Here is a 17146-nt window from a genome sequence, read left to right as displayed (position 1 = left end):
AGAGTCGCTATTTTTGTAAGCCAAGAAGAGAAGGCTCGAAATCGAGCCAACAATAACCGCTATATTTTATCGATAGATGTCGCATTTTACGAACTAGGCATAAGTAATGTAGTAACTATGTAGAGCGAATTCAGATCGAATCTTTCTATTTCTGATTTTTTTCAAAAATATTTTATACATTCTTTTGTAAAGTTATGGCTGCCGTAAGCAATTGTTTTGAAAATTACGAAAATAATAATTAATTAAATAATAACAAAGTGATCCTGACAATTTCATTTCATAATGTACATTATTAAATATTACTTATTCTGCTTACATTTGCAAGAAAGTTCTTTTTTAATCAGAAAACAGTCCATAAATATCAAAAATCATATCGTTACGAGTTAACATGTAAGCATGTAACTAGGTACATAGTATTTAAGTTTGTTCAAATCATATCGACCATCAGTTGATATCCCCAGCTACAATGGCTTCTAAGAATTTAATCTATTGTGTTGTGTTGATTGGATTTGGAATTGTAAGGGCTGAAGATACTCTGAAGAGGTATGGTTTAGGGACCCAAAATATTAAAATATATTGATCTGGTTATTAAAACATTAAGTCTCAACCTCGTTCTTTTGTAAGGTTGTAGAAATTTATGGTGATTTAAAATAAATTTATTTTTATTCATGATTTAAAATAATAAAAAAAAAAGCTTTGCCCGTGACTTCGTTTGCGCTGGTTTAGTATAATTTCCAAAATATATTTTAGCCTGTCTGTTGCCGAGGACTAAGAGTTTTATTGCAACAAAGTTCCATCAAAATGAGCCCAGTAGTTTTTGTAATTCCGGTTCATAGACAAAAAATTCAAAATGTTTTTTTAGCTTGTGTTATTTGTATGAAGAGCCCTAGTATGTAGTATTTTTAGAGTTTTTATTCAATGTACCTACAGAAATTAATTCTACAGTTTTATAGTTTTAATTTTATTTTATTTTAGTACCTATAACTTACTCCTTAAGTATATTTTTGAATCTTTTTAACGTTTAAGTAGTATAGGTATGGTACGAGTTTTTAAATTTCAGTTCAACAGTGGAAACTGGACTTTTGAAGGGCAACTGTTCTTGCGGTGGTTTTCCTACATCAACACCCGATGCAGGGAGCCAACCGCTCCTCTCTCAGTCTCCAGGACTCGTAGTGAACTGCGATGACGAAGGAAGCACCACATGTAAAAACTTGTGTCTCGCCCTCGCAACGGCAACCAAAGCTAAGGGCCCTGAGATATTATGCAATCGCTTGAATAATGCTGAAGAACTGAAGGTACTTTTTGTAATAAAATATACACATTTAAAATAATCCAATTTTTATATTGTAATTTATTACTATTAATTTCGTGTCAGTAGCGGAAACACGCCCATAATAGCTTTTGATTTTTCAAAGAAGGAAAAAATACTGAAGGTAGGAAAATTATTAAATTCCCGTATGCATGCATCCAAGGAGCTTATTTTTTCAACCGTATCTGTGTTATATTAAATTTTAAAAACGTCTCTGATTGCCTTATTCATGAAAAAAGTTTTGTAAGAAATGTTTTGACATGTAAATATTGAAACTTCCCATTTACAAATATTTTTGAAAGCCTATACTAATTATGAAAGTACTAGTTGTGCCCCGCGGTTTCTTGCGACCTGAACCACGGATATAGTCAGTATTTCCTCATTATTATTCTGTTACATAAGCTGAAAAGCTTCAATTTTCATCAAAACCCGGTCGCTGTTACGTTGATCCAAATATCAAAACATTCCAATAATAGGTATTATTATATTATACTAATTTTTTTCCTCGTTAATTTCAGTTATCGGCATTTTATAAAACATGCGAAAAGCCTTGGACGTATGCCGATATGACGGCAGATGAAGCTCTTTGTTGTCAAGACTCAAAAGTGAAAGTCTGTGCTTCAGCTGAACATGGAACAACTGCCAGCGGTGTTAAAGAAGAATAGAACCCATGTGTAGTTACGATAAGAAAATATTATACAAAATACAACATACCCAATAACCCGTAAAGTAAAAGTTACTTAGTTACTCTTAAATTTTAAATGTAAAAAATTAACCCATTTTTAAGTTTACCCACAACATATGAAACACGTCATGTTTCCGATATATATTTTGATTAGATTATAATATCTCTTGTAACTTGTGTATTAAAATAAAATTAATGTGCTAAAAACACTATTTATTTCAACAATATCGAATTGAACAGAGCCAATATGTAGTTTCAATTTGTACATCATGCTATAAGGAAATATCGAAAATATTGTATTGGGAATTTAAACGAGTAAAAACGAACGACAAAAAAGTGTTTTGAGAAATGAATTGATTGTTCCTTATATTTGAGTAATACTTAAAATTTATGTAAAATATTTTATTTGAAAATTTCTTGGAATCAACAAAATATGAGGAATCAGACTTTTTACTGCATACTGCTTGAAATAATTTTACAGGCCATATGTCCACGTTACAGGACTATCGGGGTACAATGAATCATTAATTAATCACAGTACAAACATTTTTTTTCATTTAAGGTTAACAATTAACTTTATTAAATCTCAGTAGAAATTTTACGGCTACATTAATGAAAGATGATTTTATGATATAACGAAGTGCGTAAATGCGCTTCTGTTATAACTTACAAGCATTGATAAACTTAACAACTCGACTCACAATCGTCTATAAGAGGTCGTCAAAAATGTGGAAGTGTGATATATGGTTACTTATAAGTAATTAGAAAACTCTACCCAATAAACGTGAAGGCACAGTTTTGCTTCGGACAATTTTTGAGCTTGTTTGGGAGTCTAGTTGTTTATTGTAGGTACGTCATTGGTTGCAAGATCATAATTTTAATAATATTAAATAATTTCATGATTTGCTATTACGTAAGCGTGTATGGCAGTATAAAGTTTTCATAGGATTTATATTGTATCTTCTATGTATCAATTCCTCGCTTAGACCACAATATACAAATTTAAGTGTTTGTTTATTTTCGTACATTCAAATCGAGTACGAATTTATGTGTTATTTGTTATAAAAATTTTGCTTCGCCACTAGAAAACCGTGTATTTAGATCTTGTGCTTTCTTGATAATAGATTTCTTTTGTGCTTCGTCGAAGCGATTAACTTGAAGGTCTACGTCTCGGCTAAATGGACGACGCTCCTTCTTATCCTCGCTTTCTTTCTGTAAGAAAAAAGAGGGTTGTATTGAAGGGTTGCTGACATTCGTTGATTTCACTCTTAAACAAGTAAGCCGTTGTTGATAATAATATTTGGTTCAGAGATGGACACGATCTAGGGGAAAATAATAAGTTACTAATCACAAGAAGAGAGCAGCTGCAGCTGTGTCACGATTACGTGGTATTATTTCAGACGTAATGGTAGATCTTGACATAGGTTTATAACCATGATACGGTAAAAGTATATTATTTACTATTATATTTAAGTACTAAGTATCTTCTTCTTCTCTTATATATAAAAATGAATTGCAAAATGTGTTGGTAAGCGCATAACTCGAGAACGGCTGAACCGATTTCGATAATTCTTTTTTTATTATATTCCTGGAAGTACGAGGATGGTTCTTATGTAGAGAAAACGTAAACATGTACCACGGGCGAAGCCGGGGCGGACCGCTAGTATATTATATATTTGTAAGATAGATTTGATGTGAACTTTATATAGAGAAGCATGATTATTACTTTAATACACAGAAAGCAAACCTTAAATTACGTGTTACAGTAACTTACCTTCTTCTTCTTTTTCAATTTTTTCTGATGAATTTCCAACAAGCTTTCATCGCGTTTATGCTTTTTCTTATGTTTTCTGAAATTATCAATATGAAAACTGTTTTAGTTTATATTTCATTAAAAATCATTCCATTAATTAAAAATGTATTTTAGGCAAATAAAGAAGAGCAATTACAGAATTATCATACTTATAAAGTATTTTACGTGAGAAACTATTACCCAGATATATAGCTAGGATACATACAGATCACGCCCGAAAGAGCTAAATGCGCTAAACGCGTAAAATCACTACAAAATATACTTGACAAAACATAAAAAGCCATAAGTTAATTAAAAAAAAATCTCAAGTGTAGTGTTGACTTGTTTCGGATATAATAATAAATAAAATACATATTATAAGGACTTTGAGGAGCAAATGTCACATTTTACTTCGTACTCGCCTTTTTACGTAATTAACCTATCAAGATAATGCGGCGATTACACCTAACGAGTACAGTGGCGAGTCAGTGTCCTCGGCCGAGTGCTCGGTTGGTATAAACACTTCAACGAGTGCTCGGCCGAGAAGAGCGGCGAGACAGTCACTAGAATCCCAATTTGTTTACTCGGCCGAGTACCCACCTCCCCGCTTCATTCTTCTGCCCCCGCAGCGACTCGCTATCCCGCTCGGCAGGTATAAACACGCACTCGTCGCGTCACTCGGCCACTCGCCACTCGTTCGTTTCGTCATTGTATTTTTTCAAAGAATTATTATTTTTATGTATTATTTCTAATAAATCCCACAATTCGTTAATAATATCTGGTAACAGCCGATTTAAAACCCGTTTAAATTCTTTTTTTTTTCGATCCATTGCAGACGTCCGCGTCGTGATCAAAACTGAACTGACTCGCCACTAGTGAAATACGTGTAAACACCCACCCGGTTCGGCAACTGTCTCGGCCGAGAGCGTATTTACTGACTCGCCACTGTACTCGTTAGGTGTAATCAGCGCATTAAGATAGGTACTACAATAGCGCATACCTAACAGCTTGTTCCTGTTCTTCATCTCTACTAGAAATATGCCGCTCTTTCGCCTCCCGTTGCAGCGCTTCCGCTGAGTCTTCCTCCTTCGCAATACCCGCTGCCTTCCGCGCTTTCTCTTCCGGCGTGTCAGTCCAACTTGACCTGTGAATTATTATTTAATTAACAATAAAATAAAGTTTAACCATAAATTTTTATAAATGTATAATTAAATAGAACTATGATAGCAAACAGAAAAGAAATCATTTTTGAATATGAACTTACCATTTGAGAAATTGGACCAGACAAGCAGCGGAAATTAGAAACTTAGGTAGGATCTTCAACACCATAATTTGATAAAGCAAACTTTGTTTTTTTTGGGACAAATGATATTCTATCTTCCACATTTTCTTTGAAATTTTCAAACACTTACCTATCTGACATATCAGGGCCTTCTTTTGCTCTGAAACCACGAGCTTCCAAACCAAGGAACTTTGTCTTTCCCTCTGGCAATTCAAGCATCCATTGCTCTCTCGACTTTGTATCCTTTGCATTTAGTGTATGTCCATCAAGCTGTTTTATTTTCAACTCATATGCTCTTTCTTCTAGACGTTTGTGGGCATCAGTCATTTTTTCTTCAGCACCAGTAGGTAGTGGGCCTATACCCGTATCTTCATCTGAACTCTCATCTATTATTTCTGGACTTCTCTCAGCTAATACTTTACGCATATCACTTGGAATTATTGGCCCTTGAAATTAGAATTTATTATTTATATAATTAATGTAAGATTTGAATTAGCTTTCTGGCTCATGGCATATAGGTTAATGTAATTTTTGTTGCGTTTTTACATGATCTCAATAAAAGAAAGATAAGAAAATCAACATAATATAGAGATAGGAGGAGTGTAGATACAATTTTTTTATCCGTTTGTCAAGTTTTATTTTTAATAAACTTATGACACAGTTAGTTACTAACTTTGTGATGAGGTTTTTATAAAAATAAATGATATTTTACATTGCTTACCTATATTCCTGGCTCTTTCTGCCTTTGATGTCTCAATACTAGCTTCACTAGGAGAAGAACTTTTCCGAAAACGTTTTTGTAAGTGAGGAGGTAAGGCTGGTCCACAAGCATCTAGCTTTGGAGACATTTTTTCTTGTGACCCATTTTTTGAGCGTTTTAGTTTATGTCTTAAGTCATTTGGATCAATATCTTGATCATCTTCACTTAATATCTCACCTTCTTCACTGCTCTCTTTTTGGTTGTTCTTTTGTGTTGATGATACTTCTGTTGATTGAGTATTCTGCTCTTTAACTTCTTGAATATCTGTTGTACTTGTCACTTCAACTGAAACACATGAATCATCCTTTTCCTTATTTGTTTTAGACTTCTTTTTGTGTTTCTTTTTATGTTTCTTCTTTTTACTTTTGTGAAACTCTTTTTCTAAGTTTAAAAGTTTAGCTCTAAGCTTTTCATCATCTGATGAATCAATTTCACTGGATTCTTCCGATTTATCTTTGACAACTGCTGGTATCATACTATAGTATGACCCCGGTTGAACTTCATCATGACTATAGTCATTATCTCCTTCTACAAGTATAGGGCTGTCACTTTTTCTTTTAGGCTGTTCTTGGGTAGTAGGTTTATGAACTTCAGACCTTTTCACTACATGGTTTGGAGACAATGAACTTTCTTTATCAACATTCCTCTCATACTTTTCAGATTTTTTATCAGTAGTAGTAATTAAATTCTTTATTTCATCTCTTATATTCCTACTTGGTACTGGGGACTTGAGAGATCCAGATCTGGATTTTCTTTTTCTATCTCTACTCAAACTACGCTCTTTGGGTCTAGTTCGTTCCCTAGAGCCTCTACTGGGTCTATACCTATCACTCTCTTTTCTTCTTTCTCTACTTCTATCTCTTGAATGTCTACGTCTTATTGGTGAATATCTACTGTACCTATTTCTTTCTCTGGAGCGCCTATCAAACCTATCCCTATCATTTCTTCTTCTACCAAATTCTCTATTGTACCTCTCATCAACATTCCTACTCCTTCCAGCTGAGCTAGTATTTTCTTCTCTTCTATGAGATTTTGCATCATCATCTTTATTAGTTTGACATTTGAATCGGCCAGTTTCTGAATCACTACTTGATTCATCTGATAACATTTTGAATCCTAGAAAAAAAACAAAGGATTTAATTTAACAGAAATAATAATAGACATATTACTTAGATATCTATTTTATTCTACATATATATTCTTATAAATTAAATAAACTAGATCTAAAACATTTTTGCTATTTTATTAGCACTGTATCGAATTGATTTAAGAAGACCAGCAGTTGGAATGCCTTTTAAAGATTGGCGTACACTAGATTGCCAAACTAGATCTTTCAGTATCTGTCTTAAAATTACTGCACAGTCTATGTCATAAGCTACAGCTCTCAGAACATCTTCCATATCTTGTTGTGGACCGCCATGGTTCCAGAACTTGACTATCCTCTGTTGAGGGACCATGGGTAACTGCATTAGGTGATGAAGTTTAGTCTCTGGATTTAAATCTTGATGGCACTGTGCTTCTCCAGTGGGGAAATCAACATAGGCATGAAAGTGCTGTAATATTGGGCGATACAATTCTCTGAAATTCAATAACTGAGGCTGGACTATGTTCCTAACTTTATTTTTATTTTCTCCAAATGTCATTCTAAAATCTCCAGCATAACTCAAGTTAGAAATGGCAAAATAAAAATCATATTCAGTAAATGATTCCGGCAATATTAATAGTGCTGTGTGAACAGCTGATCTGAGGTTAGACTGAAGGGCATTTTGCAATTGAGAACTATTTGTTTGTTTAATTATTTCCACAGGCTTATGAAGACGTCCTGCAAGGTATAAGTGATTCCAATCTAACAAATCTGTTATCAGATCTTTTTGTGAAACTACACCATATTTTATGGTAACATTCTCCTCTTTCATTTCAACTAAAGTGTTAAAATACACTTGAGCGCCCCAATTTTCCTGGAATCTTGCAACAAAGCCTTTGCCAAGGAAACGCAGAGACGAGTAATGAGTCGGGTTCATTTCTAAGTTTGCACCGTGCCATCGGTGGGAATTATCAACGCAGTATATTAAATCAATCATGTTATGTCTCTTTTCGTTTCCAATCTGAGGTTTAACTGCTGATCCATACGCGAAGCAGAAGGTAAAATTTTGAGGAAACTTTGATAAAATCCTGTAATACAGTGGAGATATATCCTTAGCTATTCCTACCACTTTAGTCGCAGCTGCAGCCATATTATTTGTGTTATATATTTAAGAGTAAAGATAAAAGTAATCTGCTGACCTGATGGAACAATAATATCGAAACAGTCGTTCAAATTAGTGCTACTTCTGAAGATCAATTATAGCAGTTTTATTTGTCATGACAAATTTACTACGTTTGTCACAAAACATATATTCACTGTTCTTAATTTAATCTCGTCGTTGTAAAGAAGCTAACAATTAAAACCAAAAAGCCAAAGCAGCAAAGCACGCAATCGCCATTCATATTTGACAATTAACAATGTCTGTTTGTCATGCGCCGCCGCGTTATGACATTTTAATATTTTTGTGATTTGTATTGGCTACAAGTATTTTTGTTATTTTTTTAGGAAATTCGTTATCTGTGGTCTGTCTAACAATTTCATAAGACATTCATGGTTATATCCACAGAACAGTAAAAACATATAGAAGTGCTGTAATGTCTAATTAGTATGAAAACCAGTGTCGCCAAACCCACACATTTAAACCGATAGTTATACAGTACACTACAAGTAAACTATGCCTTTGATTGGACAGCTTAATTTGAGTAAAAACTGACTTAGGTTATAAATTCAGCATTTCAATATGTACCCTAACGCACCATGTTACGGTTTATTTTAGTATAACATCCCTAGGTATATTAGCTGTTTTGTTTCTCATTGCACAGAAATTCCAAATTCGAAAACATTCAGCTACTCCACAACAGAGGGCGTTAGTTTTCGATAGATATAAATTTGAAACGCAATACATAGAGATAAGGTTGAAATTTGTGTCACTCAACATTAATGACATTAACTTGATATTTATCTGATGCTATGCTCTGAGGGATGTCAGCCTTGTTATCGATATCGAGATATCGATAATTCACAAATAAATATTTTTTGTGTATTTTTTTTTCTTTCTATTATACGAGTATAGTATAATGTGTCACATTTTGGAGTATGTTTATTACTACTAAGTACGTCTTTTTATATTATTATTATTAAATAAAAAACGGAATAGAATAGTATAAATCTATATTTACAAAATACAAACAGAAAATATGCATTTTTTTAAATCTTGGAACTGCTGTAGGTTTGATGTATCGGTGGCCTTTGTTAGACCGCTTAGTACTGTTCGGCATCCAGTTAACTCGTCACGTTGCATTTATCCATTTCTCTTTTAAATTAGCCTCTTTGGGAAATCTATAAATAAATTAGACAAATGAAAGCTAAGGAAAAATAAAATAAAATTTAATATTTATAATGTTTGTCTTTTCTAAAGTATCGATACTGTCGATATGCGCCACAAGCATCACTAAAGCGAAATTCGTTTGTTTATTGCAATAATATTCCAGAAAGTCTTGTTTGCTGTTCAATCTATAATAGTACTAATTTCTTATGGATTAAGGTTCATTTTGACTAGATATTTGTATACAATTTTGACAAATTACGACAAGCGAAGTTATAACATAAAATATAATTAAAATAAATTAAAATAAGACTTACCGACGGTATGAAATGCCTTCATTGCTGATATTATTTCGTCTGCTATCATTTTTGCACTCTTTATACCGAACAACACGTCCTAATTAATGAATAAATATGGAAAAAAGGTTTGACAGCTGACAACCGACTCGAATATTTTTCTGCGCACAACTGAGAGCAAGTTAGGTGATCTTACCTTACCAGTGACACGTGGGCCACGCCCACATCACACTTCTATCTACTTTACTGTTCTGTGGTTATATCCAAGGTTTTATCTACGATTTACTCCCAGTTCTCGAGTTAGTCCGTGTTTTGTAATGAGACCGTCGTCGTTTTTATTATAAACATATTGAAGGTATCAAAGTGACAAATCTCTACAAATGTTGCTTCTACTGTACATGTCTCCGTATGAACGTAGCGCAACAGCTGTAATTTGAAGGGAGCGAGTTATGTATTATGTATGTCGTTACTCGTTATGTACTTAAGTTATGTATATTATAATATAGTCTGTGACTTCTCCTTAGTTTTTACGTCGACCCAAGCGTCGACCAAAGGTCTCGTAGACAGGCCATTAAATCTTCAAAAAAAAAAATCTGTACGTCAGTGTCAAAGTTCAACTGCGATCTGCGTTGCTCTGTGGACTGTGGTTGACCGTTGAATAGGTACTGAAATAATCGTAGGAAATAATCATCAGAGATCTGTGGAATTTTGTGGAAATTATAAATGAACTCAACTGTGAACTGACAACTCGGAGACTTGACAATAAATATATTTTTGTGGCTGTATGTTGTGTGAACTGTGATTATGTGATTCCGATTTTCATGTAAACTTGGAATTTGGAAAGTAACACATTACCTTTATTTACTGCTTATAATAAACAAGTATTAAAATATATGAAACCGCATTCTCCGTTTTTATGTACTTAATTGTATGCAAAAAATAAACATAAATTGATAATTTTGCGGTTCATTACAAATAAACTATTTGCTACTTATATTAAAACATTCAGGAATATTTTGTTCGAACTTTACGTGGGCAAATAGAAATACAAAGAATCTAGAGAATGTCTAGTGCAGATAGGATCGATTTTGAAATGGAGGTAGAAGTGGAAAGTGCGTCGTCAGGACCATCGGTGGATGTTCCTAACCCTACCTCACCAGCTGCGCCTCCACCGGGAACAAACAAAAGCGTCGTAGTCACTACTGCTACTTCTGGCTCTGTTACAGTATCTTTACATCCATTAGTTATTATGAATGTATCAGAACATTGGACTCGTTTAAGGGCTCAGGAGGGCTCACCTCAGACAGGTTAGTTTTACTGTTTATGCAAATATAAAAACTTAAATACATTTTAATCTATACTAATATTATACACTACACAAAAAAATGTCTTTCGCTGGGGAAACACTTGCTCAGATGAGTTTGTACTGTCATGTGGGCTAAGACAGGGAGGTCTGACATCTCCTCTCTTATTTAATATGTATGTTAATCAGCTGATCGAGGAGCTCAGCGAGACCGGTGTCGGCTGCTACATCGATGGTATTTGTATGAATAACCTCAGCTATGCTGACGACATGGTCTTGCTGAGCCCCTCGGTCGGCGCGCTCCGTAAGCTCCTCACCATCTGTGAAAATTATGCTGAAAGGTATCACCTTGTCTATAACGTAGATAAATCGGTTGCTATGCTTTTTGGCGCAACCTCTAAGAATATCCATTTGCCTGTTTACCTGTATAACCAGCCGCTCAAATTGCACGCCTCATAAGCGAAGCGTTGAGGTGGGTACTACTGTCACTTCGCGCAAAACATCTGATTTTTCAAACTTAAAATGTCTTTATGTATCATACATTGCACTTGTAAGATAATACATACACACACATATTAAGAAAAAACACTATTTTTAACGTTCATGATATTTTTGATGTCATTTTTGTTATTTAAACTAGTTAAAAAACAGTTTAAAAAAGTTCTGTCTTGGACGTCCGTGTGTCTGTATGTGCGGATCCTTTTTCTTGTTAACACGATAGCGACCGAAATACTTTACTAATCGAGTCTTTTTTTTTCTCTTACGCTTGAGTATGCTCAGGAATAGAACCCTTTCATTTTTCAGGGTCTGATTCGATGTGGTTTAATTGTTATTAAATAAACAAAAATAATAATTAATAAATATTTATTAAAAAAAAATTATGAGGCGTGCACTTTTGGATTTTCCAAATTATTTGTTAATTCTTTCCGCTACCTGGGACATATAGTTTCGTATGATCTGACAGATGACCTCGATATAGACAGAGAGAGGCGTTCTCTGGCTGCGCGCGCGAACATGATCGGAAGAAAGTTTAATAAGTGCGAAAGAAATGCAAAAATATTACTATTCAAAGCTTATTGCACCGCTCTATATACTCCACAACTGTGGACAAGGTATAAAAAAGAAAATTATCGAATTTTTAGGGTACAATACAATGATTCGTTCCGAATTTTATTCAAATTACCGCGTTGGTGTAGCATGTTCGCGGAAGCCCGCGTGCCGGTTCTCGATGCATTGATCAGGCATCGCGCGGATCTTAGTCGTCCATTAATGTACATAATAATTCAATAAAGGATATTTTATTTTATTTTATTTATTTATTTTATTTATAAAGAGGAAAGGTTTGTATGTATTATGTATGTATGTATGTATTTGGGTTGTTGAGGAAGTGATTATGAGGAAGAGGAGGAGGAAGAGGAATTTTCACACACAAATTTAGAGGATGCGGATGAGGAAGAGGATATTTTTTTGAGGAAGAGGATGCGGATGAGGAAGCGGAAGAGGAATAATCAAAATTAAAAAACAAAAACTTTTAAAATTAAAAATTAAAACAAAAGCCATTCTCCTGCCTCTACATATTGATGTTTAAGGTTAGGGGAGTTTAGCTCGCCCGATCGCGAATTTACAAAGCCTGTAAGTACTATACTATAATTCGAGTCACGAGCCTGACTCAGATGAGCTTTTGTTTATGCATATTACTCGAAAAAACCCACAGAAAAAACCTAATCTATATCAGTGCCAGAAGCGACATTAGGCGATTTCGACAAAAAAAAAACTAACTGGTAGATATTATTATGTACAAGCTTAAACCACTTGTTTATTTTTAAAAATGACTTTTGACAAACATTATTTGGTAAAATATGTTTCTTCTGAGTATGAGAGAAAATGTTATATTATTATTATGTTTAGAGATAAGTGTTAGGCGCACATATAAATATGGCGGTAAGACTCTACTCTTGTTCGTTAGTAGAGTCCGACTCGTAACTCAAATACTTACATAGTTTAAATAGGCTTTGTAAATTCGCCGCCCGATCGGATCAGCATCCTCATAAATTTCCTCTAAATTTTGAGGAAGCGATAGCGGAAGAGGATTTTTTTATTTTCATTTTTGAGGATGCGGTAACGGTAGAGGAACCCAAAATATTGCGGAACTTCCGCATTATGAGGAAGCGGAAGAGGAATCCTCAACAACCCTAGTATGTATGTATGGTTTTCACGCATAAACTACTGGACCGATTTTGATGAAATTTGGCTCAGATAATCTTTAGACCCTGAGAAAGAACATAGGCATACCTTTCATTGCAAAATATGTACCACGGGCGAAGCCGGGGCGGACCGCTAGTTTAATATATTTTTACCTATTGCAGTTGTTGGAGCGCTCATAGGAAAACAAAAAGGAAGGAATATTGAAGTAATGAATTCATTTGAACTTGTGTTCAGCGTGCTTGATGGAGATATTATTATTGACAGGGATTATTACAATTTAAAGGAAGAACAGTGTAAGTTTGACCTATTAATATCTACATGATAATTTTCAGTAGCTTCTCTCTTGGAATTTGTAGTAACAATGATTTAACATTTTTATGTGCCACTATTTATTCCATATTCATTGTTTCAGTTAAACAAGTGTTTTCTGATATGGATTTCCTAGGATGGTACACAACAGGAGAGACACCTACAGAGAGAGACATCGCTGTACATCGTCAGATCTGTGATATAAATGAATGTCCTGTTATGTTGATGCTCAATCCTGCTGGTAGAAATGGAGATGTAAGTTTTATCACACTTTTCACTTAACTTGCCATTCTGGATATATCCTTACTACTAATATTATAAATGTGAAAGTTTTGTGAGGATGTGTGTGTGTGTGCTAGCCACAGGCGGAAAGCACATAATTTAATTAAAACAAACCAATAATACTCATGTCTAGTTAAAAATATTTTTATGGACAACTAAATAATTAATCCTAATCATAAAAGTGCTTTTCAATGAGGGGTAAGTAAAAGAACTGGTTTTTGGAAAGATGCTATCAAAGTAATTGTAAATTACTAATAATAGTAGGTATGCTTTACATTTTTCGTTATTTATTTACAGCAATTACCAGTGGTACTATATGAGTCAGTAATTGATGTTGTCAACGGTAGAGCTACAATGCTTCTTGCACCACTCACATACACCTTAGCTGCGGAAGAAGCCGAGAGGATTGGAGTGGATCATGTTGCCAGAGTGTCTTCAGGAGAAGCAGCATTCAACAGTTTAGGTAAATAACAGCGTGAAATCTACATAGTGTGTCAGTGAAATTATTTGATTGTTAAAACTTGGTTTATGACTTTATTCTTACAAGGAAATAGAAATTTAGATTTATATCAATGTTCATTCAATAAAAACCCTTGTGAGAAGAATAATTTTGAACTTGGCCTTTTTATGTATGTATTGCTTCATTTTATTTCATACTTATCCTATCTGGTCCTGTTTAACTAACTCTCTCCACAGTCCACAAACTATTTTAGATTTTATCCCTAAACTTTAGCATATTAATAAACAACTTATACTTTTAATAATAATAAATATAGTCCAGTCTGTGGGGAAATGTAAAAGCCTCTGCTCTACAAAAGGTGGCGTAGAAAATGTTTTGAAACAATATTGTTTAGGTATGAAAGGTTAATAAAAATCCAAGTTTTCGACCTTGACGGACCCAGGCGCTAGCCGCCATCTTGAATTAAAGGTGCTAAAATTAGGTATATTTTAAATAACTTCTCAATTGTTTACTAAATCACAAAAGTGTCTATGAGGGGTTCAAAGAAGACAAAATTACCTACATTTTTTTCATACATGATTATTCTGTAAGTCTTAAAGGTAAAAAGTTACAAGCGACGGAAATAATAATATTTACAGAAATCATATAATTTTAATTTTGTTTAAAAATTGTGAAGCAATCTTTTTTTATTCTTTTTGATGGCCCGGGCTGGTTAATGGTGGCTTCTTCATTATCGTCGCTGAAATTTTCTGTTTCATTGTCTGTATTTTTAGTTTCCAACCATGAAATTTCGTCGATTAAATTTACTTTTTATTGATAACTTTATGAATCGTTCATATCGGATATCTTCTAAGGATTCCTTATCCATGTCCCCTCCGTAAAAAGTTACTAGAAAGCGTGCTCCAGCGTCTTCGATTTCTTCTGGTCATGATGACGAAATTTCATGGTTGGAAACTAAAAATACAGACAATGAAACAGAAAATTTCAGCGACGATAATGAAGAAGCCACCATTAACCAGCCCGGGCCATCAAAGAGAATTAAAAAATGATAGCTGTACAATTTTTAAACAAAAATAAAATTATATGATTTCTGTAAATATTATTATTTCCGTCGCTTGTAACTTTTTACCTTTAAGACTTACAGAATAATTATGTATGAAAAAAATGTAGGTAATTTTGTCTTCTTTGAACCCCTGATAGACACTTTTGTGATTTAGTAAACAATTGAGAAGTTATTTAAAATATACCTAATTTTAGCACCTTTAATTCAAGATGGCGGCTAGCGCCTGGGTCCGTCAAGGTCGAAAACTTGGATTTTGATTAACCTTTCATGCCTAAACAATATCGTTTCAAAACATTTTCTACGCCACCTTTTGTAGAGCATAAATACCTACAGACTGGATTAATAGTGAAGACTGAAGGCACTGTGTATAAACCAAAAAGGTCTTGCTTTATACAGCATGCCAATGAGAAAACAACATTGTTATTTTATTTTTTTACTAATTTATGCAATATTACAGTTGCGGAACACTTGACCGCGCAGAGGTCGGCTATAAAGATGTTAGTGTCGCGTGTGCGCGCGGTGCTCGCGACGGTGCGCGCGATACGCGACGGCACGCTGCCGCCGCGCCCCGCGCTGCTGCGGGAGGCGAGGGCGCTGTCCAACCGCCTGCCATTGCTCACGTCGCAGCAGTTTAGAACGCACTTTTATAATGTAAGTAATGCGTAATCTTTAACATTCTATTTAGCTGTCTAATTTTGTCTTTTTTGGGCCTTCTTCACAATCGAAATGGTGTATAGAGGCAATCACGATAGTTTTTGTGTTTTTTGGGCCTTCTTCACAATCGAAATGGTGAATAGAGGCAATCACGATAGTGTATAGGGCCTAAATGTCTATGATCGGCCGTCATTAATGGTGTTTATTCATAATCGCCGTAATAATGGCAAACATCCGACACGATCATTTGTTGGGCCAATGCTGCTCTTTGTGAAGAGGGCCCATTACAAAGATATTACAGAGATGTACTCTCGTGCACTATGCACATGTGTGTATGAAATCTAAACAAATTTAAATCTATACATAGTATTCTTATTGGCTTGTTTTGAATGTGATTTCGCGTTCAGTATGTCGTATGAACATTGATACAGCAGTATTTTAACATAAGATCTTACTGAATTGTGTGCTCTGTTTACAAATTTTCGCCCTAATTCATATTAAATATGTAAATTACTATTTAAAGGCATATATTTATAGTTATAGGATGATATATTTATTTTTAGCAATGCAACGATGTGGCGCTCATGACTTACTTGGGTACAATAACGAAGGGCTGTAATGCGATCAACCAGCTGGTGAACAGGTTCAACGTAATGTACGACAGACAGGGCATGGGGCGCCGCATGAGAGGACTCTTCTTTTAGGGTGGACGCTAATAACTTACTGTTTCTTGTACATATAGATAGGCTGTGTTTAATGTTACAGGGTTTCGCAAATGAGACATGTTAATGATTTTAAAAGTGGCCATATGATAACTCATTAAGTTTATAGTGCATGCTAATGCACCTAGTGGTTTACATAGTAAAGAATCACCAGGTATAAAGATCAATCAGTACACATATCTGACATCAACATTATGTGAAGTCCACAATCTACTTAGCTTCCACAACTCATTTTAGAGGTACATTTTCAAAATATTAAGTTGATTGTGAAACCCTGTCTTAGAATATGATCTTAGCAAAAGCTTTTAAACATCTCTGCGGTTACCAATAATGTGACAAAAAAATAAAAAAAGAATACTTGTAATCTTTTTTTGTTTTTTTCAATTTCTTTTATTTTTATATATTTACGATCTTACGAGATTATTACGTCTATACTTAAAACGTGTCCGTTGCAAGTTAGGTTACATCGAAGTGCAATGATGTTACAATAATTTTAATAACATTTTTTATTCTCAGAATATAAAAATAAGCGACTGATAAAACAACTCCGATCAATTGAAATTTGTTTCCTGTCATGTCTAATAAATATTAAAAATGATTAAGATTGTTTTATT

General features: G+C 34.2%; 4 protein-coding genes and 1 long non-coding RNA gene across 5 annotated transcripts; 2 read left to right on the top strand and 3 right to left on the bottom strand.

The window, feature by feature from the left end:
* Positions 1–462: 462 nt before the first annotated feature.
* On the top strand, positions 463–2398 carry LOC149909668 (uncharacterized). Its single transcript, XM_090119734.1, has 3 exons — positions 463–543; positions 1061–1295; positions 1828–2398. Exons 1-3 carry the CDS (start codon positions 467–469, stop codon positions 1972–1974), a joined length of 459 nt encoding a protein of 152 aa, XP_089975860.1. The 5' UTR covers positions 463–466; the 3' UTR covers positions 1975–2398.
* A 178-nt stretch (positions 2399–2576) lies between these two features.
* LOC149909666 (uncharacterized) lies at positions 2577–8331 on the bottom strand. Its single transcript, XM_090119730.1, has 6 exons — positions 8112–8331; positions 5790–6944; positions 5199–5514; positions 4787–4930; positions 3769–3844; positions 2577–3206 (listed from the first exon to the last, which is right to left on the bottom strand). The coding sequence occupies exons 2-6, from the start codon at positions 6934–6936 to the stop codon at positions 3054–3056; spliced, it is 1836 nt and encodes a 611-aa protein (XP_089975856.1). The 5' UTR covers positions 6937–6944; positions 8112–8331; the 3' UTR covers positions 2577–3053.
* On the bottom strand, positions 6987–8113 carry LOC149909667 (phosphatidate cytidylyltransferase, mitochondrial). The gene has a single exon (XM_090119731.1). It carries the CDS (start codon positions 8060–8062, stop codon positions 7052–7054), a length of 1011 nt encoding a protein of 336 aa, XP_089975857.1. The 5' UTR covers positions 8063–8113; the 3' UTR covers positions 6987–7051.
* A 736-nt stretch (positions 8332–9067) lies between the features above and the next one.
* On the bottom strand, positions 9068–9790 carry LOC149909665 (uncharacterized). The gene is made up of 2 exons (XR_016458360.1): positions 9556–9790; positions 9068–9252 (listed from the first exon to the last, which is right to left on the bottom strand). It is a non-coding gene; the product is annotated as an uncharacterized LOC149909665 (long non-coding RNA).
* A 474-nt stretch (positions 9791–10264) lies between these two features.
* On the top strand, positions 10265–17130 carry CSN6 (COP9 signalosome subunit 6). Its single transcript, XM_090119726.1, has 6 exons — positions 10265–10841; positions 13204–13335; positions 13455–13606; positions 13931–14096; positions 15614–15807; positions 16374–17130. Exons 1-6 carry the CDS (start codon positions 10598–10600, stop codon positions 16512–16514), a joined length of 1029 nt encoding a protein of 342 aa, XP_089975852.1. The 5' UTR covers positions 10265–10597; the 3' UTR covers positions 16515–17130.
* Positions 17131–17146: the final 16 nt, after the last annotated feature.

This window comes from Colias eurytheme, chromosome 3 (assembly GCF_061535395.1).
Source record: "Colias eurytheme isolate Ceu_HAF_F1 chromosome 3, ilColEury1 Martin Lab GWU primary, whole genome shotgun sequence".
In the NCBI taxonomy this organism is placed as follows: Eukaryota; Metazoa; Arthropoda; class Insecta; order Lepidoptera; family Pieridae; genus Colias; species Colias eurytheme.
The sequence above is the reverse complement of the archived record's forward strand: the minus strand, read 5'-3'. Positions and strand labels throughout refer to the sequence as shown.